Source organism: Glandiceps talaboti, chromosome 5 (genome assembly GCF_964340395.1).
Source record: "Glandiceps talaboti chromosome 5, keGlaTala1.1, whole genome shotgun sequence".
NCBI classification, from domain to species: domain Eukaryota; kingdom Metazoa; phylum Hemichordata; class Enteropneusta; family Spengelidae; genus Glandiceps; species Glandiceps talaboti.
This window is the reverse complement of record NC_135553.1, coordinates 13010601-13038044: the sequence shown is the minus strand read 5'-3', so window position 1 is coordinate 13038044 and position 27444 is coordinate 13010601. Positions and strand designations below refer to the sequence as shown.

The window sequence follows — 27444 nt, the reverse complement described above, 5'->3', positions numbered from 1 at the left end:
TTCTCAATTACAGGATACGCAATCTACATATTTACATCTCGGAGCTTCCATTACCGATCAGTGCAAGGCTATGCTATCTTTTTTGCAATACTATGAATGGTACCATTTTCTCATCGTTACAACTGCGATCCCAAATCATGATCTATTTATTAATGTGTTAGAATCTTTAACTGAACGTCACTTTGGGAACGACAATTTCGTAAGAAACGGAAGAGAGTGGGAAATTTGTGACAGGATTGAAATTAACATGGATGGGAATTTAACTGCGCAAGTAAAGCTTGTGGTGGAAAGCGATTGTACAATCGTCCTGCTGTTCTGTGCGGAAGAGGAGGCGCGGAAAATTATGAAAATTGCGTCGAGCTATCACCTTCTCAGGGAAGGTTATGTGTGGATAGGTGCTGAAACAATACTAGAAAAGGCAAGTGTCGGTGGCCTGGCCCCAAATGAGTTTCCTCCCGGCCTTCTTGCTGTTAAATTTCAATCAATATATTATGATACGAACAGGGCAGTTCAAGATGCCACTTCAAAATATTTAAAAGGTTTAGATAAGTACCTCAGAAATGATATGCCAATAGATATACGGTTGCCAGAAAATTGTTGGGTAAATAGTATGAAGCCATCTACAAGAAGTGAGAAGTTCCTAACATACTTGACAGGACGAACACTCGATGGTGGAACTCAGGATATGATTTTTGACAATGATGGAAATACAGCCAATCCTCACGTAGCCATTATGAATGTGGATGCTTTTCAAAAGTGGGACCAGGTAGGTACAGTGATTAGCATATGATGACAATCGTTATTTTAAGATGGGTATCGCAAAGTAATCATATAGCGTTTTAGCATTTGCATATCATATCACAGATAACAATATTAACAAATACCTCGAAAGATTAGACGAATAACAGTTTTAATAGTGTGAGAATCTAATGTGTTGAAATATTCCATACGTTTCAAAAACGTGTCCACACTAATCGAATATTTTAGCTTGATTTACTACTTAAACAAAACAATATTTATGATGTCGACACCTTCGAATTTCCTACAATATCCTACAACATCAGTGTTTGAAAGGTTGACAATAATTTATCACTTTGATTTCACACTTATAGAGTGAGTCATTTTTTGCCAGTTTGCTTAGAAGATAGACATAGGAGGTTATTAGTGGCAAGAAGTCTATGTACGTATGCATGTGTGTGTATGCATGCATGTATGTATGTATGTATGTATGTATGTATGTATGTATGTATATGTATGTATGTATGTATGTATGTATGTATGTATGTTCTGAGTAGAAGATGTTCGGAAACGAACACGCAACTTTCTCTCTCACACTGTACCTATGACCAATCGCCACTACCTCTCACTAAGTATAGCACGCACGCACGCACGTACGCATACATACATACAGACAGACAGACAGACAGACAGACAGACAGACATACATACATACATACATACATACATACATACATACATACATACATACATACAATGTCATACGTGGTGTTATTGCGTTGTTGAAACTTAATCCTGGTGTGCCAAACTTATATGTCAGACTTACAACTTGTAAAGTCTGGTATGTATCGAAGGTGTATTCACCTAAATCATACAGCATGTTTTCTGAGGCATTCCCCTCTTGACAATTGCCTTGGATTACGTAGTACGTTTTAAAAGCCACTCGTATCTTCATTAGTATTCATGATATTCTAGTATTCGGTAACTTTCAAGGAAAGAAGGTTTGACAATAGCGTATTGCTGATTACCGTTGGGGTTGTGGGCGGTCAATTTAATTCATTTGCTAGATGTCGTCTGACAGGAAATGTTTTTTCTACGCAATTCGGTTGACGGGATGAGAGAAATTGCTTAAAGGTATGGAATATATTAGAAGTGTGTTAGAAAAAACAGTGCCATCGCTCCCTGGTTGTGTTTTAGAATCGTAGATATGTTGAGGAATTGGCTTTTAAATATTTCACAGATGTGGTATAAATGATATTATAGCTACTATAGTGTCATTATTGACAAAAGGTAATATTCTCAAATGTTGGACAGATGTAATTATTGATCTCGTACAGCTTTTCAATGTTACATGACAGGAAAATTAAAACATATCATTGAAAAAAGAAAGGGGAGAAAATTAAGGTTTGCTCTCTTTATTACTTTCGAGTTAAGTGTAACCATTAATTTTGCAAAGAACCAGTTGGAAGGTGTATTGTTGAAGTATTTGATATCGCTAGCAATTGAACAAATGCCGTGTACCATTGATCACTACCTTTAATACCCATAAAGAACTATATTGGATATTGTCAGTAACGCTAAAACTTTCACGAACAAAATTCATAAGCTCAACCGTTTGAAAAAAAAATTGCAATCATGTTTAAATCCTCCATAAGATTTATATAATAAAATAATGCTAATTACTATCCTTGTCAAACATTCATGCTTCTCACGCTTCGGTGAATAAAATTTATACAACATGGCAGCCTAAAGAAAAGCAAAACGAATCATATTGTGATAGACGTCAGAACTTTTCCAAACAAATTAAAGAACAGTCGATTGCATCGGTTCTATACTCTAGAAATTGCCTACATAAACTGCATGTCATATAGTGACCCTACATCATAAACCGAAGTAATTCATATCATTTGCTTGAGCTTCTCAGAATTCTCCAGAGTATTTCGAACGTTGGAGTATTCAAAGATCAATGTATTTCTCTATCGCTGGCGCGTAATCTCGTGATTCTTTGTGTACAAAGAATATAGCAATAAACTAACACAAAAATCGTATCTGAAAGGTTAGTTGACATGAGAGAGCGTTCACTAAATTAGCCCATTGTAAACGTCAATGATGGACAAGACATTTGACAGAAATAAGAATAATGTAAGAATGCTTTACTACAAGGAATCCAGTGAACGTGATTAAGTAATATTCTCTAATTATTTGTTAGGGTATGTCATTTTCTAAAAGCATACAATGTAATTGGGCCCTTGTGCAGTCGGAAGAACACTTCACATAGCAAGGGTTTGTATCTTCGAGGTAGCTACTAATCAGTTCTTTTCTGACGTTTCTAGCAATGCATGCCTTTGTTAACCTCCAGTTGTCGGCGTGTATCCATCCAGATAGTTTTGGTGTTTTAAAAAATTGTTACACAACGCCGGTACACTTCCTATCGTGTGTTGTTGTTTACACGAATGAATTATCTGAAAAGTTCCAAACGGCCAAAAGCTGGTTTACTTGAACCTTTGACAAATCAAGTAATCAGTGGGATTTTCGCTTGTGTGTCAGTTAGAGACGCATTGTCATGCAATATTTCTTTATGCACAATTTGTTGAAGCGAAAATCTAATGTACCACTGGGGTCAGATGAAAAAAGGACAGTCAGTGACTTAAACTAATAAGTTTTAGTCAACCCCTGGTCATGTACGTTTAACGCGTTCCCAGCTTATTCGATATCGCAGAAAATGAAATTGTCAGCGATGGTATAACAAAAATGTTACATTTACAACATTTGGATTTACGTTAATCTTAATACTTGCACTGACCTTTGCCAGAACGTGGCTCGATCTAATCCTCCAAGAGGACAGAAGTTGCCAACATCGATGGAGATTGAAACAACTAGATGTCTAGAATTAGAAAGAAAATAACAAATGAACATTATCAGACATCATGACAAACGTACTTTTTTCCTCATTAATATTTTGATAAATTGAACATCGACTTTTCTGTCAAACTGCAACCTAACGATAGCATTGTCTTGCATTGCATTGCATTGCATTGCATTGCATTGCATTGCATTGCATTGCAACTACTCATCCAAAACACATTTCGTAAAGTGTTTGACAAAATAATAATTTAAAAATTCATGCCTTTAGTTAAGATGAGGAAATCAAATCACTCGTTTCGCTTCAATGATTATTGGCAGTCAGATATCTACCATTTCTCATTCACATTGTATAATGTGTTGCCGCCAAGGGGAAGTAAAGAAATATTTTATACTCTAGTGTAAAATAATAACATGCCTAAACTACTAACGAACACTGGAAAAACTAGTTAATATATTGTTACTGTTTTACTGTTTCCAGGACAACAGCTTAAATACATATATTATCAGAAATAATTTGCATGATGACTGTACTGAAGAACTTGTCATAGCATTTTCAATTAGAAATTGAAATATTCATTTTTGTATTATCTTTTTTTTTCAATCTAACTTCAATTTTTTGAATACTTAGGTTGGGATATGGTCTCAAAAAGGGTCAGAAGATTCAATTGTTATCAATGATGTTACATGGATTGGCGGACACCATCAACAGCCAGACGGTTTAACTCCGCATAGACACATAACTTTCACTTCTATTCCTGAGGGTTCATATGTCAGCTTGATAAAGTTAAGTGAAGAGGAATGTACAGCTGGAGCAAGATGCAAACAAAGGAATGAGACGGGGTTGGTAAATATTATCAATCAATCAATTAATTGTTGTTATTATCAACTATGTAGTCCACTACAATTGGTCAACCTATCCATTGTCAAGGTCACGAAAGATCATCAAATAGCTATACATCAAATATGGATTACATATAAATTTTATGATCTTGGAGCACCTTGTTTCAATTCACACTACGTCTTGCTCATTTGGGGTGCACCTACATCAAAATCCTCCGAGTCTCTTATTTAGTTTCGTTTCTGATATTGTTTTTTTTTTTTTTTTTTATCTTTTTGGAGTTTTTGTTTTTGTTTTTTTGTTTTGCTGTTTTGTTTTGTGTAGATTCTTTTTTTAATACATTTTTTTCTGCTTTTTAAATAAGAATAAGTTTATTATATTAGGGGTAATAATAATAATAAACTTTATGTCGGTAATTCAAGTGTTAGCATGCCCCAATATGTCAAACAATACCACAAATATTACTCATCAGAAGTGTCTCTTTATACCTTCCACCCTGAAAAAAGCGTACCTTCGTATATGTATTTATTTATTTATTTATTTACTTATTTATTTATGGAAGACCAACGGTAGCAAGTCCCATTTACAGGCTCCTACTGTGAAAGACTAGAAGAAGAAAACATAAAAACATCCAAACATGTCAAAAAAACAAAAATAAAAAGATACACATCAAAAACACATTAAAAGACATAAATAGATCAAATCAATGTTGCCAGGTGAGCTTGAAGTGACAATCTTACAAAAAATGTCATTCAATATTCGAAATACTATCCGAAATTGTATTGAATTGCACAGTGTTTAAAAACACTAATTCTACCGACATCAGGTTTAAAACAAGACATTTCTAGTTCAGTTCCGCGGAACATTAAAGCGATATATCATATAAAAAATTGTTTACACACTTGTATATAGAATACCACATCTGAAAACATCCTCCGTTGAGCGAGAGTGAGTAAATCGAAAAATTCGTATAGAGTTGCATAATTATGACGGTTAAAAATAATTCCGGTTTTGTAACAAAGAAATTCGATGAGTTTTTCCTGAACCCTTTCAATGCTAGCCTGTGGTTTGTTTGCCAAAGAGACAAACCGTATTCTAGAATATTTCTGACATAGCAAGAAAAATAATTACAACATAAAGGTTGTTGAAGTGTACACTCAGTGGGTTAGTTACAAAGGTAGGCTTCATTTTCGGCATAACATCGTGGTTAGTTCATTTGTATACATCTGAATGATCGAGTGGTTATCTTTTTCAGTGCATGCACTAAATAGCCATCTACATTAATATAGTCACAGTTCTAATATAGGAAAGGTCGTAAGGACTACAGTTTCTCATCAAAGCACATCCAAGTGAACATTTAACTCATGGACCTTCAGATAGGAAGAGACTATAGGTATGAGTTTAATCTTCTGAGATAACCCCTACGGATATAATCCATATCATCCTCCATCAGATCTGGGTGTGGAGATGTTTTCCCTCGGTGTCAGCATCACCATAAAAGGGTTCGAATAACTAGATATATTCAAGATGTTTATTAGAAAAGATATTACATCGAAGATATGAATCTCACGTTAGGGAATAATTCACAATTCTCATTAAAGACTAACACAGAGATTGCATTGGATGTGTTTCGTAGAAACGTATACTATTTTGTCCACGATAAAGTACTATAAGGGGAATAGGAATACATCGTGTTTCAAGTCACGAAATTCATACATTGGCGCATGAAAACTTCAGAAGCAGCTTGAGTGGGGTGGAAATAGTCAGGTGTCCATATATACTCCTTTGAGTATTTCCTACAATATATATTGCTGAAAGCTATGCTGTCTCGCTCTAAGATACTTTAGTGCGTCCCCACACACAAATAATAAAAGCAACTTTTATTTAGCATAGAATAGAATGATAGCAAAGAACACACATGGAGTGGCATCTTAAAGTGTCCGCCTGCTCCAGAGTGGATCATCAACGGACAAATATGTGTCTATGATATCACAATTTACGTAGTCAATCAGGCACGTTACATGAGGGATTCGATATACACTTAGCATGCAATGAGGAAATATGCATCAGGGAATGCATCCTATTTATTAAATTGCAAAAATAGGAAGCGTTTAAAACCACTCGACAATACATATCATAATATGGCATGTATTAAAATGATGACTTTACATTTGCATGATAGTGTTTCGTTTTGATGACAGTCCACATTTGAAAGCGATGTAATTGAGCGTATCGATGATTACTAAGATATACGTTGATAAACTCATCCAATAACCTATTCCTTCCATATCTGATAATTTCCACATAGTGATCATTGCAATGACAGTTCGAGGCCTCTTTTGACAAGAGGTTTCCGATTAGTTTGGTTCACTATAGTGTCAGTGTTTCTATTCATTGTCACGCACACGATGTCTTCTCAATTGGGATCACTTTAGCAGTAATCGATTTCGTACATTTTGGCATGAAATTGTCTTTTGATATCTTCGTGAAATCTGACGGTACATGGTAATATGTTTCCTTCCCTACCTCGTATTTGTGTTTACCTTGATTGCTACCCTCCATACACTGTCACGTTGCATTTCCTTGTTGTATCTGCCTTCGTTCTAATCCAGTTCCTTATCACTCACTCGATCTGTAATGGTTTTACTCTGGTTTTTAAATTAATGAACTAAGCATTGATTGGGAGTATCAAACTCGGTTCTCCATCTGTCTCTCCCCCTTGATAGCGTTATCACTGCGCAAGCGATTAAGCCCCATAGCTCTAAAGCATTGGGACATGCAATGCCCCAAGACAAATACGGTCTAACAGACCACCTGCCAAAGAAGTATACAGACTTTGAAAAAGGCTTAGATATCAGCAGTCACAATTTGAAGGACAAAATCGAAACAATTATAAATTCTGGTGGAAAAAACGTCATCTCTTCAGAACTACATATAATACATGGATTTTACGGACTGCGTAATCCCCCACCGCCTCACCCTAATATAAATATCTGTCAGACCTTCAGGGTTCTACAAATAAATATGTGAGCATGCGTACACCCATATATTTCTAATAACATGTTATTCATAAACTTTCAGTTTGCAATACTAGTTAACATAATATGTGATGTTAACTAGTAAATATATGTGCGGTTTCTTCCACAATTATTCAAAAATTGCTCTAAAGAACTAATAAATCGTATACTTAGATCATTTTGGAAAATCGAAATTGTTACAATTACTAAACATGGCGGTCGAAAATGCTTAGATACATAACCAAGTACAACAGATCCAAAACAAATCGAAGTTAACATTCAAAGTATTGTATGTAACAGTCAATCCCTGACGAAATTGCAAGTGCTTTAAGTAATTTAAGATTTTTGAAAAATAAAAAATACTATACATGCCTCATTATATTCTTATCATATTCTCAAAACTGCCTCAGACAAGAATTATAAAATAAAAACGTTTATATCAATCAAACAAGGGTTAGAGGTCGCGTGAGATTTATAGTATATAGATAGTTTTGAAGGCATATTAATTTTAATGCATGCCTCACGGTGGTAAGATAAAACTTATGCTACGATTGTTAATGGTAGAAGAATCATAAAATTGACCGTACTTTGCAATGTCGTGATATATGGGATGCGAATAAACCAGTATTATATTTGTTGAGGAGTAATCCACTGGAAATATATCCTACGGGGTAAATGAATTAAGTCGGATTTACTTTACGTTTCGCCGCCGAACGATTTACTCAGCAAGCTTCTGTTGCGATGTATTCAAAGCTCCGAGCGGGATTTGTTTGTTTCGTTTATATAACGTCAGCAAAATGAAATGAGTTTTTGAGGAAATACTTCGCCTTAATCCATATTTGATATTTCATCGTTGATGCCATGTGCAATTTTGAAAAGGTATTATATATAGTTATCAATTATTATATCTAAACCGCAAATCATACAAATAGGAGCCGAAGAACAGCTTGGGGTAGAATGCATCATCAGAGTCCTTCGATTCTCTCCCAAACTTTGCCATACATACGAAACGTTGTACCGAGTTCTTTTGAAATAATAAAAGAAATTTGGATATACCGTCTTGTTTTCAAGGAAATCACCAATATTGTACTTTCCCATAGAGTTAAAACAGTATTCAGCCGCCATTTTGGCTTCTAAAATGACCAAATTTTGATATCTTTTTTTTTATCTCTATTCCAAAAAATGTGTGTTGTGATCCCAGATTCTTTCATTAATTTTAACTGGTAATATGTTGAAGTTTACAGTTTATTTCCTGAATGTGCTCTCCGTTAATACGGTTATCGAATACTCTACATGGAAAGTGAGTTTGAAGTATATACTATTCCATCCTTTACTGAATTGTACATGTACTGATATGTCATGCATGATATTACTCTAATCTTGAAAATCTATGAAAAGTCAGTATAGAGAAATCGCATTAAGTTACATTTTATCACTCAGTGATACTGCCCTGGTTCGTCCAGACTAATACCCACTTTATCCCCCTTATCAATTTGCGTGCACATTTGAATACCTACTTTAAAATTTGCAGGGGAAAAACGTAGATCAGTTTACCCATCCTACATGTATTAAACAGACAGCTCCTTTTTTCTCTCTCATAATCTCGCTGTAGCAAATATCTGTTGCAACATGATATGGTAAGATTACTCATCCTTACACAATGATAATCATGTATGGATTTATACATAAACTGAAAGTCGTTTGAAAATAGAATTAACGGCCTTTAATATGCAAATTATGACGTATTTAGCGAACCTGTTCTATATGTATATTAAATAGTTTGCTGATACAATTATATTTACAGCCATTTTCACTTAACCTTGCCGAAATATCACTGAATGCGTCACAAATGTATTTTTATCCCAATACAATATTGGCAGATAACTACATCATTCAGACACGCCAACTCGTAACAAATGAAAACAAAATACAAGTAATTGTGATACACTGCTACTACATGACACAGACCGTTAGACTACATACAGTTTATTATGTATACATTTTAAAAGACATCAATGACTTCAGTGGTAACAATATGTTATTATACTTCTACAACTGCTGATATCTGACCTTAAACGAACGAAAAACATTTGTGACACACGCTGTTGCTGTTTCGGCGAGGTTAGCTGAAATTGGTTGTATTCCAAAGTACCTTACCTGCTATTGTAGAAAAAAAATGTCATCGATTGAATCTACATTGTACTTCATTGAAATAGTCTATCAGTTGTTATTTTCATCGAAACGGAAAATGGAGTTTACACTATTAATAATGATAATATAGGGATCTATCTTCAGAGCCAATGTCGGTAATGGTTTTGTGCATTTTTATTTGTTGTTGTTAACGTCGTTATATGTATGTATGTATATATATGTATATATATATATATATATATATATATATATATATATATATATATATGTATATATATATATGTATATATATATATATATATATATATATATATATATATATATATATATATATATGTGTGTGTGTGTGTGTGTGTGTGTGTGTGTGTGTGTGTGGAACTAAATAAGGTTTACTGGGGGGGGGGAATCTGTTAAATCTAATTATTTTTTTTTTAAAAACAGAGTAGGTCTTATCTGTACTATTTCAACGACATGTGTGATATTCCATGACATAGCACGCACGAATTGAAATAATATCATCGTTTTCCTGAAGCCATAAATGAAATTGATAATTTCTAATTAATGAGCTATTTCAAAGAGACAAACAGTAATTTTGAATTATTTCTCTGAGAGATCATTATAGTTTATTTGCTAACTATGGATATTCATTAAAACTGATTACCTTCGTCAGCTTTTGACTACGTCCTTGAAATGAGCATTACTCGTGATGGTAAATGGACTGAAATATTTATTTATTCATTAATGATATATTCTCATCCCTCTATATGCAAATGGCATGAAACTGTCATATTGGTACAAATCGTTTTAAATTTCATGAGATTTTGTCTTACTTACTGCAAAGAAGATGGTTTTCCCTATTAACTATTGACAGAAGAGCATCTGGCGGAAACTTCGATTTCTTTGATGTTGGTGTTGGTTAATATCTGCACTGGGAAGAATATCTCGTTTCGTTCAATCATAAATAAATGGCGCCGATTATGTGATATTTTGAAAACCATACCTCATGGGATAATTCTTTCTTTTATATGAATGTTTTCAAGCAATAAAAAGATGCAATAGGTTTCGTCTACCACACTAGGTCAAATTTTCTTTGGTGATCCTACGTTTTTATGGACATATAGAGAGAGCCATAAATACAGCAGTCATGGACGAATTATGGAAATCATTACTGGACCATGGAACGAAGGTTTCACGAGATGACGGGCGATATTATCATTCATGTTGTTACCTTTGGAAGACGACGTTTATTTCTCACAATTTCACGAATAACTAATTAGTCAAAAGACAGCATAAATGGTTTCATAAATATTGAATTATATCCAGGACAGATAGGTTATGAATTTTTTATGTCACTAGATATTTAGCTAAAGGCATTTGTCTTTTTTTCCCCTGAAACATGTAGGACAATAACCTTCCTGTAAATCAAGATTATGCGAAGCATCCACTGAGGGATACGAAAGCCACGGACATATTTACAGACATCGGCTTATATGTATACGTCAATTCGAAACGCAAATTCAACTACAAACGTCAGAGGATTAGATTTCAGACCACATTTTACGCAACATCCACTTTTTAGAGCCGAGAGTGATTGCTTGTTTCTCATGTACGTTCAAGCCTTGGCTGTGTAAACATGGAAGGCCATTGGGTGTACTTCGTAGTCATTCAATCGTGATACACTTGAATCGCATATGTTATGCACACTTTCACCAACGATTGGTTATACCGTACTATACGAATTTACATGCAAGTCTGGTCATTCGAAATATGGGATCGGACAGTATTTGCCTCAGAGAGAGGGCTTGAAGGACTGCTTTTGGTCAAAATGTGGGTTTTTTTCACAGCCCCTTCCCCATCACACCCCAAAATTGCAAGCATCGACACCTCTAAATGAACTCAATAATGTTCGTAGTTTCCACCCCATAGTGAATACACAGTCATATATTTCAGTATGTGTAACTATGTGGTATATCCCCTCCCCTCCACACATGCTACAGATAAGGTACACCCAACAAATATTAACTTAACATTAAGCCTAACAACTGCCTTCAGAGTCCACAAGGGAGTTCTACACAATTAGATGCGGGGTACACAAGGGGAAATCTCGTATCGAGCTATATTAATCTGTACTTGGAAATACATAGTCAGCAGGTGTTTCCCTTAATCTTGAGGGGGGGCATTATCAACATGATGGCTGCCGTAGGAGAGGGTGTGAGAGTGGATGTACCTACCCACTGTAAAACACCGTTTCGAAAATAAAGCCATTCAAGTAAAAAGTTTGTTTTATGCATAAAATGAAACCATCCATATACGTGCATTTGCTTGACCACCACAACAATAAACTTTCCTGTACCCTGTTACGTACAACATTTCTTAAGTATAGCTATAACATTGCCAAATCTAGCTCAAGGGGCACTGCGGATCGAGCTCCATGGTACTTCTGGGTTGGACCATATGTAAATGAACAATGTTAGGAGCTCTATGACACCTCTTGAAACCTTGCTCAAACAATGTTGACGACTATATGGAGCCACTACCATTGTTTATTTACCCATGATGCTTCGATTCCAGCCAGTCTCCCATTTGCAAGATTTGTCATGTTAGACAGACATGTGTTGGGGGGGGGGCACGACTTTTTGTTGTCAAATTCAAACACATGATAAATGCTAATTCGGCAGAAAACGAGCCCCAATTTTCATCCCCTGTAAGCCTATTGAATGGGTAACGTAAAATAGTATCGACAAAAAACCATGAAAACGTTATGTGGTAGTTGTGCAGTTGTAAAACTGTGAATTGGACAAACCATGAATTGTAATGAAAATGGCTGCTTCGATGTACGTGATGTACTTCAAAACATATATTTTAATGACTGGATTTATTTTTGGCAACAAAATACACCTGTTTTCGTTCATGCCTACACATCAACCTACATTTTACCGCATATAATCGATCCTATTTACTCTGCCAGTAGCCTCAAGCAAAATGACTGTTATAGCTAAATCTATAGTTTGCTCTCTGAAAAAACAGCTGAACGAGTGAAATGGCAAAACATTATATGTAAGCATTATACTAAAATCATAGTTATCCATGTACCTACCAACAAAAGATTAATTCGCATAGAGAATGTTTACAACTTTCAATTAAGTATGCTGTAACTGCCTTTACTAATTACAGTTTGGACTAATATTGGAAATCACAAATGTTTTTGAAAGTATTTTGATATTGAAAAAATAAAAACGCATGATCATGGTGATACTTATATTTCGATGGTCTAAACGGTTGAAATCAATAATTTTCTAATATATAATACGGACGTCCTTCTTGAATATCTAACGTAAGTACAGCTTGAGGTGTTATACAAAAATGAATCGATAAAATAGGATCGAGCTTTGTAAGAGAAGTATTGGGAATTAGGGTGGTGGTGATGGTGATAAGCCCTACACAACAACATCATCACCACCACCACAACCAACAACAACAACAACAACAACAATATATATATATATATATATATATGTATATATATATATATATATATATATATATATATATATATATATATATATATATATATATATATATATATATATATATATATATATATATATATATATATATATAACTCGGTGAGTATCAATCTGCTAAGACAGTGCTCTATACCGCAGTGGCAGAGCGTAATAGATTTGGTAGTACTGGAACTCTTTCTTGGTTGTAACTCGGAGTTTCACGCATAGCGCGATCATCAGACAACTCACTAATCTCCACGAGTTGTCTGATGATCGCGCCATGCGTGAAACTCCGAGTTACAACCAAGAAAGAGTTCCAGTACTACCAAAACTATATATATATATATACGGACCGTTTCACCAGAAGGATCGTCAGTGTACTAGTAGGGTGTAATGATAGCTCTCCAAGGTGACTGGGCACTCTACTTGACGAAAGGAGAATGAAACTATATGTATACATATATGTATATATACATGTGTGTGTGTGTGTGTGTGTGTGTGTGTGTGTGTGTATGTGTGTGTGTGTGTAACATCTTTTTCGGGCAAACGATACATCGTTTAGACGACCGATTGGCACCGAGTTGTGGTTGTTATCTTCTGTTCCAGTAATCTCCACGCGTACGTACGTAGGCGGTCAAATTCGATCGAGAGAGTCGTAGCAATGACGAAGTTTAACGGAACCTTATAAGTCAACATAATAGAGTGTATATATATATATACGTCGTGATCGATTTCAATATCAGGTTTATATTGTTCCTACTGAAATTAAATTAATCTATATTCAAACTCGCCGTGTGGTCAAGGTCAAGGTCATACGCTCTTTATCAAAATATAATCCCACTATAAAGTCTTCATCTAAACTGTAGGTGTCTATCACAATGATTTTGAACTTTGAGTACGATCACCCAGATGCCAGAAAGTGTGTCCATTTTTCAATAAAAAGCATTCCAATCTACATGACAATCACTAACGTCAAGCAAGGTACGGCAGTGGAAACCAAGTTAAGATTCTTATATTTAAGGAAATCAGTCATGTAGCTTTTCTGTAACATATATTTATATGGACGTTGTTGTCCGAATTAAAGACTATAATAATAATAATTAAACACAGTGACTATTGTTGCGACATCTTGATATAAGTTACTGAATTGACATTGGTTTAGTGGTACTCACAGTAGGGTGGCGTTTCTGATGACTTCCATAATCCAGTTTTTTACACTATTTGAATTTATGAGGGTGATTATTTCCGGCCAAAAATGGCTCTGGTATCACCCACTTGTGTAATCTACTACAGGGACATCGAACATCAATAGTTATATAGTTCGTGTATTTTTTCAGTAAACTGATATCTATGTACATGAAACAATAGTTTTAGTATGTATCTACCTTAGTGAGCTGAAAGCCCGGTTTCCGCAGGAGTACTATGGTGATAAATGTATCATAAAGTGCGCGTATTCCAAATATTATGTTTTTTGTATATGTCTTTTCAATCTACAAATGAGCCCAATACAATGTCGAAGTTGGCAAAGAAATAAGATACCTTTGGAAAGAACGTTACGATTGTGAATTACGTAATTGGCAAACGAAAGTCTACGGTCTATTTCACTTAATTATACCCTTTATCATAATACCTTAATCATACCGACAGACGTAGTCGTGAAACAAAATTATTTCTTTTTTCAAGGTGTAACAGTAATACACCATTATCAAATCAAGCAACATAATGCATTTTCGATACCATACCTTTCAAAAGAGTAGGGTTGATATTGGACTCTCTTTTTATCCACTATATTTTTCGGGCGTCATTGTGATATTTTAATTATTTTATTATTCCCTCATGTTCGAGAATTTTTTACTTTTACGGCACGGTTAAAATTGAAACAACACAAAATTGTTTGGTTTAACTTAATATATAGATAGTACGCGCCACGTTAGTGTATTAAGTATGCAAATTTATTCAACTAGTGATTCTTTAAGTGTTAGCTTACTCCATTGTAAGTTAATGGGTGGTGATCTCAACGCAACATTTCCGTATCAGTCTCTTTGGGGCAAATTCTTTTTCTCTCTCTACTTCCGATAGTAATTTCTCTCATTTGGAAACATGGGCGTAGTTGTCTATCGATCGCTAGTAGTCTCTTGTCGCGGTTTAAAATTAACAAAAATCCCTGATTTGTGATGTTATTCTTCACAAATTCCTTTGCGGCAGTCCGAATTGAAAGAACTTGTTTTCATTACCGTACGCAAACAACTTTGAGATAAAAACTCTGCTTTCAAGGTAGAAACTGTATAATTTTAGTTTCCATTTAAGTCACGCTGAAAAGTAATCGTATACTTTCACCAGGTGCACTACGTCCTTTTAATTGCATCTATTGCGCTCGAGTAGAATTTTAAAATAAAAGTCATGAATTACCTCGTTCGTCTGATCGCCTATCTCAACAAAAACCTCTCTGCTTCATAAGCAGACTTAGACTCATAATTACCTTCACAGGTCATTAATTCGCAGACCATTCAAGGCCTGCATAAGTCTTCATTTTTAATGAAAAGATTTCATTTATATTTATATTTGCATATACCCTTGTACCAGCATATACATTGTTATTAGTGAAATAACAGGTGACACCAAATAGGTTAATTGAGCTGGTGTCGTGTTTAATAACACATTCCGATGAACGTCATTGACAATTAAACTTGTCTATGGTCATCGTTGCGAACGGAGGTGATGTGCTCACGCGGATGGCGACGTCGACGTTTTATATCGTTCTCTACATGATTCACGTTAATAATGGAATGTCCGTCTTTTCCTATATTAAAGTCTGTCTGGAGAATGCGCTCTATAACGTCGATCGCTCTTAACTCACACGAAAAGAAGTTCCTCGCTTCATTTAACTCTGTGAAGCTTTACAACATAGGTCACTGTTCTTCAGGGGTTTAGAAGCACTTTGAAAATATCAAATATGTCCTTTTAAACAGTTGGGAATGTTAAGTAGACTTCTCTTAACTATACCGTACACGTGTATATCAGTCATTCGTTCATTTTTCATCATACACAGGGAGATACATGTATATCCCATGGTACACCTGCCGTTAAATTGCTTTCGTACTCCACCGTTCACGTTATCAACCATTCGATGTCATTTTGGTATTTAAAATAATCATGTCAAAAATAAGGCACCAGCGCTAGCGTTTCAGCTGCTCGCATTGTGTCATATACAGACAACTCTAAATACACATGTCTGCCTATTAATAATGTCGCGTAATATGTGGGTATGTAGGTCATCTTGTTAACCATGCATATAGCATATAGCTTCCATCAAACAACTTAAATTATGATAATATTAATCGTAAACAGGTAGATATCAAATTCCACCGCATGCTTTAATATATGAAACTACTTGCTTGTAATGATCGATGAGATCTTTATTTTCCTCCCCTAGGGATTACGTCTACTATTGTTGCATAGGTCTCTGCATCGATCTTTTATTGAAGCTCAGCGAAGACCTTGGATTTAACTACGACCTTTATATAGTTGACGACCAAAAATTCGGAGCCCTCGAGAACGGCACTTGGAATGGTATCGTTGGGGATATACTCAAGGGAAAGGCCGATGCTTCGATAGCGACATTACTTGATACGGCTGATAGGTCAGCGGTAATTGACACGTCGGTATCGTTCATGAAGTCAGGAATAAGTGTTCTGGTGAAGAAGGTAGAGGGCGCTGTCCCGTCCGATGCGTTCTTGGGTAATTTTTCCTTAATTTATTACCATGCGATTATAGTCAAGATGTTGAGGACAAATCAAAGTCGGGATTTTACGGTAATTAAGCGTCAAAATAAAAGCTGCTGGGGTTTAGGACGTCGTGACGTATATGTTAAAAAGTATCCAAATTATCAATATCGACATTCCGATTATCTGAGATTAGATTAGATTACACATGAAACTTACTTTGTCTGAGTAACCATAGAGGAAGATATTTTTTTTTTAATTGATTGCATTTTGATAAATCGATATGTTAAATATCCTGCATATATGAATTATTACGCTTCGGCTGTGGACACTGATACATTCTGTATCACCGAAAGGTTTCTTTTTTGTCGCATAATTGTCAAATCCTGTTCCACCAAACATTACAATATAAAAATTAACTTTTGATATCCAAGAACGTTTTTAAGATAAAAAAAACAGGTATTGTTTAATCTTGAATCGTACAGCGATCTGTCAAAGATGGCGCCATGAAGCTGAAACCTTAAGTAGAAATAAATCCCCTACTTAAGATAAGTATTACAACCACATCCTCCTGAGGATGGTAATTTTTAAAATTAAAGTACATAACCTCTCTCTCTCTCTCTCTCTCTCTCTCTCTCTCTCTCTCTCTCTCTCTCTCTCTCTCTCTCTCTCTCTCTCTCTCTCTCTCTCTCTCTCTCTCTCTCTCTCTCTCTCTCTCTCTCTCTCTCTCTCTCTCTCTCTCTCTGTTTACTTACTGACAGCTCCCTTTGACTATACCGTGTGGTTGCTTTTGACGGTTGGTATTGTACAAGCTGTGGCGCTGGCAGTCTTCCTCTTTGAATGCTTCAGTCCTGGGGGTTATGATCGAAACATCAGCGGCCCTAGAGGTAAGACCTAACAAAATCAGGAATTCGGAGTTAGGCTCCAAGAGAGCCCAAAGGACTCTTTGAATATGTATGGGTTTCTTATCAAACGTAGTAGCTTGATAACCATACTATTTCCGAAAGAGCATAGGGGATATTTATTTCTGTCGATACTCGATCTAACTGTTTTCACGAAGAGAGTTGGGATGTCTCACTAATGCTAGTACTACAGCGGAAATGGAGGTTTCGGTTAACTAAGTTAGTCATAAACTAAAGATACTGTCGCTTGATGTTGTACATTATTCAGGTTGTGGTAGCGGTGCCGCTGCTGTACCGATATAATCAGCCTGTAGTCAAGATACTATATGTGACCATGTTACACATAAAAAGCAATATCCTACACATTATACAAACTCTAGCTATTAGAAACGCCACCCTATATTACTGAGAGGGTAATTAAATCACCTTCCATTCAATAGCTTATCGACATGCAATAACAGTAGTCTTAGTTTGTGTTTTCATTAGTAAGCAGAAACCTCTATTGCCGCCATCGTATTTTAGCCATCTACGTCATCAGCCGTATAGGTGACAGTGTATGATTTCAATGGAGTTACATATCCAGCGAGAGTAAAGGGAAACATCACGTTCGAATTCTGTAACCATTGTCAAATTTATGGAACATTGAATATTTGTGTTGGCAATAAGCTTGAAACTGTAACCTTTTAAACTATAGGCATGTCTTTATATCCCGAGGGGGGGGGGGGGCAATAGTCATACGGAGAGTTTGGAAATACCTGCTCAACTTGACCATTAGATTTAACTTCTATTTTAGTTCGAAATATTTATATAATTTCCAAAATTATGATTAAAATTCTTACAAGTAAGATTTCATTTCTGAAATATTATTTTGATCAGATTTTATACCATCATCATGAGAACTGCTGTCTGCATGTATCGTAGATTCGTATAGTATCTCTTTTTGTGTGATCGCTTTATCCTATATATGTTGGGTAAGGATATGATAACTGTTTGGCATTGCTAAGTTCAGTTTACCACCCAGTTACATTATCACAAAAACTCAAAACACTGGTTTAATATTCAAACATCTATGTGACACCGGTTGAAATGATTTCTCCACACAGTGTCAAAGTTCACATTTGGAAGCTCATTATGGATAGTATGGGCTCTGTTATTCAACAACACCGTACCACTGAAGCCACCGAGAAGCTATACAGCCAAGTTCATGACCAACATGTGGGGATGTTTTTCCTTGATATTCATTGCGATGTACACGGCCAATCTTGTAGCACATATGATTCGAGAAGCTCCCGATGACATGGTGGATGGCTTCCCCGATGATAGGGTATGTACCTTATCTTTCAGTCCAGTGGTATCTGTTGTTTTGTTATGTTTTGTTTTGTTTTTAAAAAACAACAACTGTAATTGATGTATGTATGTATGTATGTATGTATGTATGTATGTATGTATGTTATGTATATAAATATTATGTACAAGTATGTATGTATATGTGTGTAATATATATATATATATATATATATATATATATATATATATATATATATATATATATATATATATATGTATATATATATATATATGAACCCCAAGAAATGTTACTAAATATTGTTACTCGAGAAGTGTAAATTTATCACATAATTGACCTGCCGTAACGATTTTATATATTATTGCCATAATATGACACTGTGTGTTAGGCATTATAACGTTATACAATAGTAAGACGGGAAATCCAGGCAACAGTCATCTATCACGGCAAATCAATTAATGTCATATTTCCCATTTCATAACTAATAAATAGTATGGAACACATTAAATTTAACAGACTATGACAGAGGTTATTTTTTTTATGTTGATAAATATTCACTCGTGCCATGCCACTGACATGATATTCTATTAATATGATCATTCCTCCATTAACAGCTGCAACATCCAAAACACTACAGCCATCCACTCAAGTTTGGAACCATCCGGTCAACCAGTGTAGAACAGTATATAAAAACCGTAAACCAAGAGATGCAAGATCACATGGAACCTTATAATTTTGAACGAGCGCCAAGGGCAATAGAAGCCGTGAAGTCAGGGTAAGTTTTCTGGAGATGTATATATATTCTACAGCTGTAATTGTAATTATTATGTTAGTATGTAAAGGCAAATGTTATGTTTGATTTTAGCAACGACTATTCCCTCAATCTATAATAGTTATCAACATTTATATCATATTATAAAAGCAGTCTGACAATTTATTTCTAAACCTAAAAACATTCTAGGTCTAACATTTATTTTATTTATATTCTATACCGGCCTTATTACTATAAAAAAAATCCAAAGTGCTGAACAATGTCAAATAAACAAAACATAGAAAAATATAATGTACATTATATTTAAACTTGTAGAATAAAAAAATAATCATGAAAGACCCAATAAAATATAATAAAAAGTGATACAATCCCAGTAACAATATAAAATCATTAGTCTATAATACTTCGTCTTATAAAAATGTATTTTCAGGTCACGTAAAAAGCACAATTTGAATAATAGATATTTACCTAGCATTTTGATAAATTAAAATGAGGTCAAGATAAAGAAAATATTTTGATGATTATCAAGTCGTGTTTTTAATATCAATCGCATAATACGGAACTTGCAAACCCGCCATGGTGAATGTTGCATCATGGGAAATGTAATAATAAATACTAATCAATTAGTATTGTAAACAATGTTGATGCATTGTTTGTAATCACGAATGATCAATTCATGGTTACCCTGACCATTGTGGGAGGTTAATCATATCAGTAGCTCCAGATTAGGTATTACGATAACCACAGATAATCCCATAGTCCTTTGCGTCTGAGCATGCTCAGTCTGGATTGCAAGTTCCCTATTATATACAGATATGATGTACATGTACTTATAATTATTAGATCATCAAAACGATTTCCCTCATGCAAGGTACAAACGTAGTTAAAGAATGACGCACGTAGTCGGAAGGTATTGCGTATTACCAAGACCATGTTGTGACTGCTTCACAAGGTTTTATAAAGTTCCATTATACTTTTTAGTTTGAACAATATATTTAGGAGGAGTAATTCATGGTTAATTATTACGGCTTCGAAATTATTGGCATATGTTATTCAACAAATCGTTTTAGTAGTCTACATTATGCATTTAATCAGATCTCCCTCCCTCCCTTCATCCGGAACCCTCACCATGTATGTCTCCTGTCGATTCGTTTATTGTTGATTGTGTACCCTTTACAGGTTTATGGATGCATTTATATACGACGAAGCAGCTTTAAAAGATTTGGCGGCAAAAGATCAAGACTGTTCTCTTCACGTTGTTGGTAAAACCGTGGGAGAGACGGGCTACACTATAGCATTAACAAAAGGTTCACATTGGACACACAGTATTAATGAAATGATTATAGAGTACACTGATAGTGGTAAGTAACTCATTCTTAATCCGAAAATTAAGAGAAAATTATATTATCATTACTACTAAATTAGAGAGAGCATAACGTCAATTACGCGACACCGTGTTTTTTTTTAATTTTCGTATAAGGTTTTTGTTACGAATTATTTACATAAACAAAACACAGACATTTATAAAGCGAACGCATGTAAAATGATACATACTATCTAACCGTGACATCAAATTTCAACACCACTATGGGGTGAGACAAGGAAGATACGAACACAAAACGCTATACTCTCTCTAGTTTGGAAGTACTTCATATGTGTTTATTTTACATCTTCCCCCACTTAGGCGTAAAAATAATGTGTGGTTCTGATTACATTCAATTTTAAAATAGGTGGGGTAGGTAGACTTTGTATTTTATTTTATGATTTATTTTTTCCATGTGTGAGTGTCTAGTTCAGGTTTTCCATTACTTTCCAAATGGTCTCCGTGTTGTTTATTTCTTCCTATCAGATGTACAGCCATTACAGATTGGAAGAACAGTTTTTATATATTGTCTGTTTAAGTTGATGTCAGTTTCCACTCACTATTTCTTGCGAGACCGCGATTTTCGCGATTTTATTATTATTTTACTCGAATATTACGTAAAAAAAGTTTAGGGACAGCGTGAATATTAGGTTGGGTCGGGTACCCGGAACCAAACAACTGTTTTCATTTGGCTTTACTTCAACTGCATGAGGAATAATGTCTTTTTTTTTCAGTAAAACTCGGCAAATTGTCCCGAGGCTAATATTCACCTAATCCTGATCATCACCTCCGTGCAGTTGCTTAACAATTGTCTCCTACTTGGTTGCAATTGTCAGATCGAGATGACCAAAACTTAGAGATTAGAACATACCTTTAATGATCTCATTTTTATTAGCAGCCGTATTGCAATTGGGATCGATTGATGTGGCAATGTGGGGAACGATTACAAACTACCCAAATAAACATCAACACTTCACTACTTTCGTACTCAATGTGTAATTTCTTTTGCCAATCATGTACAATTATTTAAGACCTTTCAAAAATTTTAAAAAATTACTTTTATGAAATCAGGTACACGGCTTTTTGAAATACACAAAGTGTAAATCACAACACCTGAAACAAATTACTGTTGGCTCTACAAAAATCTAACTATCACTGCTACATTTTATCGTCTGCCTAAAACGAAATCTTAACCTACATTGCTACATTTTATCTGATGACTCAACAAAAAAATCTAGCTATAATAAACATTGCTATATATTATTGTCTTGCTAGACAAACTGTAGCACTGTTGGTAAGATTTTTGTTGAGTCAGACGATAACATTTAGCACTGTTGGTAAGATTTTTGTTGAGTCAGACGATAAAAGTTAGCAATGTCGGGATGATATTTGTTGGACCAGACGATAAAATGTAGCATTTTTAGTAACATTTGTGTCGAGCCAGGCGACGTTTTATTTCAGGTCACATGATTTTCATCGTAATTTCATATTGACGGTTTAAATATCCATTTTCAACTTCCATTAAAGGTTTCATTCAAACATTGGTGGATAAGTGGTTAACCAGCATGTGTGACAGTAAGTTGGACAGTATTCGGAAACCACTGGGCATCGAGCATTCGTCAGGGGTCTTTATGTTACTACTTGGTGGCACTTGTGCCAGTGTTCTGATATTCTTTGGAGAGCATTTGTTCTTCAGGTTCCTCAGGAATTATTTTACGAAGAAATTTGCCAAAAAAGAACTTGTTGCGGTTGTTGCAGAGGTAATTGGTTCCTTCTGAATCTGTATTAATTAATGCCAATGATTCATTTTAAATTACAACATGCATGTATATATCTTATGTTTGAAGTGTGTGGCATTTTGCACGACTGTTATGTTGGTATATCTTATGATTGAAATTTGTGGCGTTATGCATGACTGTTACTTTGGTATATGCCAAATAACATTGCTGAATGTTATGTAGTTATCAACATTCTCTTAATCAGTGTTATCAGACATGATCTCCAGGCATCTCGCGGCAGAAACTTAAATTTGTCAAGCAAGATAATATAAAAAGCGTGTTACAGGTTATTGTCTCCTCACTTTCTCTGTTTGATACAGTTATGCAGAAACCATACAAATCTGCATATTCTTCACTTTTAAGATAGCAAGCTCGCAATTTGTTGCTACATTTTCTATTATGAGATAAGCCATTTAAATACCGTGACACATATACGCAGACATGTGGGCGGCAATGCTTTGATGTTTCGCATTTGACGTCTGTATTGTGGCACATTTAGTTCATTTCACAGACTAGACAGTATGTAGCAAGAAACTGTATTCATTCAATCTTGCTATCTCAAAGCGCAGATTGTGCAGGTGGTTCTTATTGGTTTCTGGGTGGTTGGTTGTATCGAACAGACAGTGAACAGTAACGTGTGAGACGCTGTTAGTACAACACATATTGTTAAACGATAGAAAGTGTGTAGTAATGACTCTGTTCATAGCAGGAAAGATATCGCTTATTACTCGAATTTGGATGTTGACTCAGTGTGCAAGACATGTCCATGGTGATATAATTAAATTAAGATATCACGACAAGCTTTCATATCAGGAAACACGGTACTCGTCTGATAACTCGTCTGTTCATACTAACTTACTTACTTTAAAGAGTCTTTATGCATTAGAATGGAATCAAAATGGAAGATTAGATACTATAAGGTGTTAAGGTGTTACGAACTTTATGGTGTGCTGCGCGAACTTTACACAGGTGCTAAATACTACTATTATGGCCATTATTATTGTACAAAAGAAACTTTCAAATATAAAAATTCATACTCGTAGGTATCTTTTTTTTTTATTTCCATGCCATTTGTAGGCAATGGCACAAAGCATCTACACTCCGTCAAGACAAACCGATGAATGCCCCTGCAGTAACTGGGAGTGTCAACAACTCAGCAACGAGTTGAATGCGGCATTGGCGCGACTAACAGAGCTCGAAAAAATGATTTGGACGTCGTAAGTATATTTTCTTAATATCAACTCATATACAAACAAACAAACACACACTCACACACACATACACCAACACATACACGCATAAGAGCGTATTGTGCAAACGTGGCCGTATAATATTATTAATAAGTAATTTGAACCGTCGCACACAAATGCTGTCATTCTGTTAAGATAGATCGGTTGGCTTATTTTTCATTTATTTTCAAGGCTAAATAAAAACCCATCTGCATCCACTTACCCTGGTGTCTGTTATATACAGCCCTTTACAGGAAATAAAATTTAAACAAAAATGTCTTCTAATTATCTCACGTTCTACAATGGAGGTACATTGGAAACATTGGGTACAATTGGGTACATTGGGTACATTAATTGGGTACATGTGATATATTGGATACAATGGAGGTACATTGGATACATTGGGTACATTGGGTACAAAGGGGTACATTGGGTACATTGAATGAACAAATCACAATTGTGAATGTTGCCTCAAGCTGTGTGTCACCCCGTTTCACTTTATCTTTACAGGCGTAATGGAAGTACAACGGGATATGCAAGAGATATGTGTAAAGGAAAGCGAAAATTAGACAGACCACATTGGTTGCCATTGTCACAAAACGAGGCTTTTCAAGGGGATCATACAGACGAACGTTTTTCATCGGATTCTGATTCCCAAACTTCAGAGAAAAATTTCACGAACAGTTTCGATAACATCGATAATCTAGATATACTGTATGATATGGTAGAGAGTTCAGTATAAAAAAAAATTACAAGAGGAAATCGCCAGTAACTATTCAAGAGCAAGAAGATTTTTATTTTTCTAATACCTTCCTAGTATAGCAGAAACAATTGTATTCATTTTCGGTATTATGATAGCATCAGCACCGTCTACATGTGGACGGTAATATTACTTGAAATAATCATTTCATGTAACACTCGTGACGTGCAGTATCAATATTATTAAGTAGCACAAGCCGAGTTTACGACATTTTCTTTTACTGAAGTGAAAATCCTTACATAAAATCTCAATGAAACTATTGCAGTGTATTGCTAATATCAATACATGCCTTCTAAGGTTTTACAACTGCCTTTTGCCATTGTTAGAACAGTTGATAGCATAATAGTGATTTCCCTTGCCATTTTTTATGCGTATATTTAATTACGTCATTACTTAGGTCGTTTGTACGTTATAACTTAATACCAGGTTTGAGTTCGCTCAATTGCAAGAGAAGTATGCTTTCGTAAGTCGGGTTATATGTGAGTTACTTTTTCAGATATGCCGCAAGAATTGCGTCCAAAAAGTACAAAGTCAACTTGTGTCCCTTTAACCAATCCAAATAAATGTCATGTATATGTAAATGGAACAATGAGATTCTCAAGGCCAATTTTACCCCTAACAGATATCAAACGCATCGAGTGTTTTCCTTGTAAATCAAGGTTACGGTACACTCCTTTATTATATATACAAATCATAAGTCGTTGAAAGCGTTCCCCTAAGTCTTGCAAAATAATTGTTGACGAGAAAAGCTGACGAAAATTTAAGGAAGAAAAAATTGCCTTTTCTATTGCCAATATATTAGTCTAAAATGAAATATGTGTATGCTGTCTGATATATTTAAAGCACTGGCTATACAATACAATATTACGTAACCATTCCAGTATTTAAAGTTTTCGCTTTTGGTTTGTCCGAATAATGTAGGTAGATACATCGGTCTTTCTTGAAAAAAATAGCGTATTATCCGCGAGGGACGAGGAGTGCATCGGACACTGTCCTACATACATTTATTGAGTAAATGTATTTCCATAGACATATGATTGACAGAAGCAACAGTTTGTTGAAAGACTACTTTTTATTTTTTTCATTTTAAAGTACTTTCTTAACATGTAATGTAATACTTTAAATGTATTTCTTGTCATTCTATGTGTCTCCTTACCGTATTCTAGGGCAGGATCCCCTATGTGAGAAAGGGATACCCTCTCATGTGTTTTAAAATTAAAATGTCTTTTGAGTGACAATGTGTGCTAGTTAAACGTTGTAAGACACGTTCCAGGGGTTCCCTTGTCTATTTATGACCGGATACAAACCACGGGGTGGAAAAATACAATCCAGTATATTAACGTTCAGTCAACCCGGGGGCGTTTTAGAGACGTCCTCTTAATTTGCAATGTGGGGCTTGGGAAGTATGCATAGAAGGGGCAATGGTAATTCCCCACCATTGAATTAACGCCATGCTCCTTAAATCGTATTGTATTTATTTCGGCCATAATATAATATATCCCCAATTGCATGGGTAACTTGTAACTGCCCAAATAAAAACACGTACATTATGCAGTCGACAAGAAGAAAAGCTGGTTGGGGTCTGGACTCGAAACAATAACCCCAAAACACATTGTCAACCGCGATACCCAGGTTTGCGTCACACAACCTACCAGACTTGTTACGTACGTGCTTTACATATTTTCCTTGTACGTACTGTATTTGTCGATCTACCCAGACCATACAGTATCTCAAATACAAACTATCATGACAAGCAGACAACCTTCCAGTTATTGTATCTATCCAGTATAGCATTATTGACATCAAATGTAGATGTCAATGCTCTACCATATATGCATTTAATGTCCTCAGCACGAGAGAAGACATATGGAGGGGTTGGGTTCAGGGGCGATTCAAAGAAGGAAAACCTATAAGTTTAAAAAAAAATTAAGCATTGTTAATTAATACAGCATATATAATTAAAAAATGTAAATTGCCAGTTTTGATTTAAGACAAGCGAATGTTTTCTCTAAAACGAAGTCCAATACTTCTCACAATGATTTCTTCTGCAATAACGTTGACGGAGAGCAACTACATGTGTATTTAATTGTCTTTTAAATTTTGTGTGAGTGTTAGTCTTCCGATAGACCTCAAAATAACAACTCTTGTACTTTGTGAAATTTTGTAAATAAAGAGTAACACATATTTCAGCGTCGATGTATGTATGTATACATACATACATACATACATACATACATACATACATACATACATACATAGTTTACATACTATACATACATACATACATACGCACGCACGCACACACGCACGCACACATACTCTCACACACACACACACACATACATACATACATACATACATACATACATACATACATACATACATACATACATACATACATACATACATACATACATACGTACATGTGTGTGTGTGTGTGTGTGTGTGTGTGTGTGTCGGTGGGTCGGTGGATGGATGGATGGATGGATGGATGGAT

General features: G+C 35.2%; 1 protein-coding gene across 2 annotated transcripts; it reads left to right on the top strand.

Moving 5' to 3' along the window:
• Nucleotides 1-429: 429 nt before the first annotated feature.
• Nucleotides 430-27014, top strand: LOC144435286 (glutamate receptor ionotropic, NMDA 2D-like). 2 transcript variants are annotated; one of them, XM_078123874.1, is made up of 10 exons: nucleotides 430-766; nucleotides 4232-4443; nucleotides 16549-16853; nucleotides 17599-17724; nucleotides 18843-19063; nucleotides 19660-19820; nucleotides 20997-21178; nucleotides 22708-22940; nucleotides 24036-24175; nucleotides 24698-27014. In XM_078123874.1, exons 1-10 carry the CDS (start codon nucleotides 566-568, stop codon nucleotides 24927-24929), a joined length of 2013 nt encoding a protein of 670 aa, XP_077980000.1. In that variant the 5' UTR covers nucleotides 430-565; the 3' UTR covers nucleotides 24930-27014. The 2 variants fall into 2 exon arrangements, with proteins under 2 accessions (XP_077980000.1, XP_077980001.1); XM_078123875.1 differs by lacking the exon at nucleotides 430-766 and having other exon boundaries at nucleotides 4377-4447.
• Nucleotides 27015-27444: the final 430 nt, after the last annotated feature.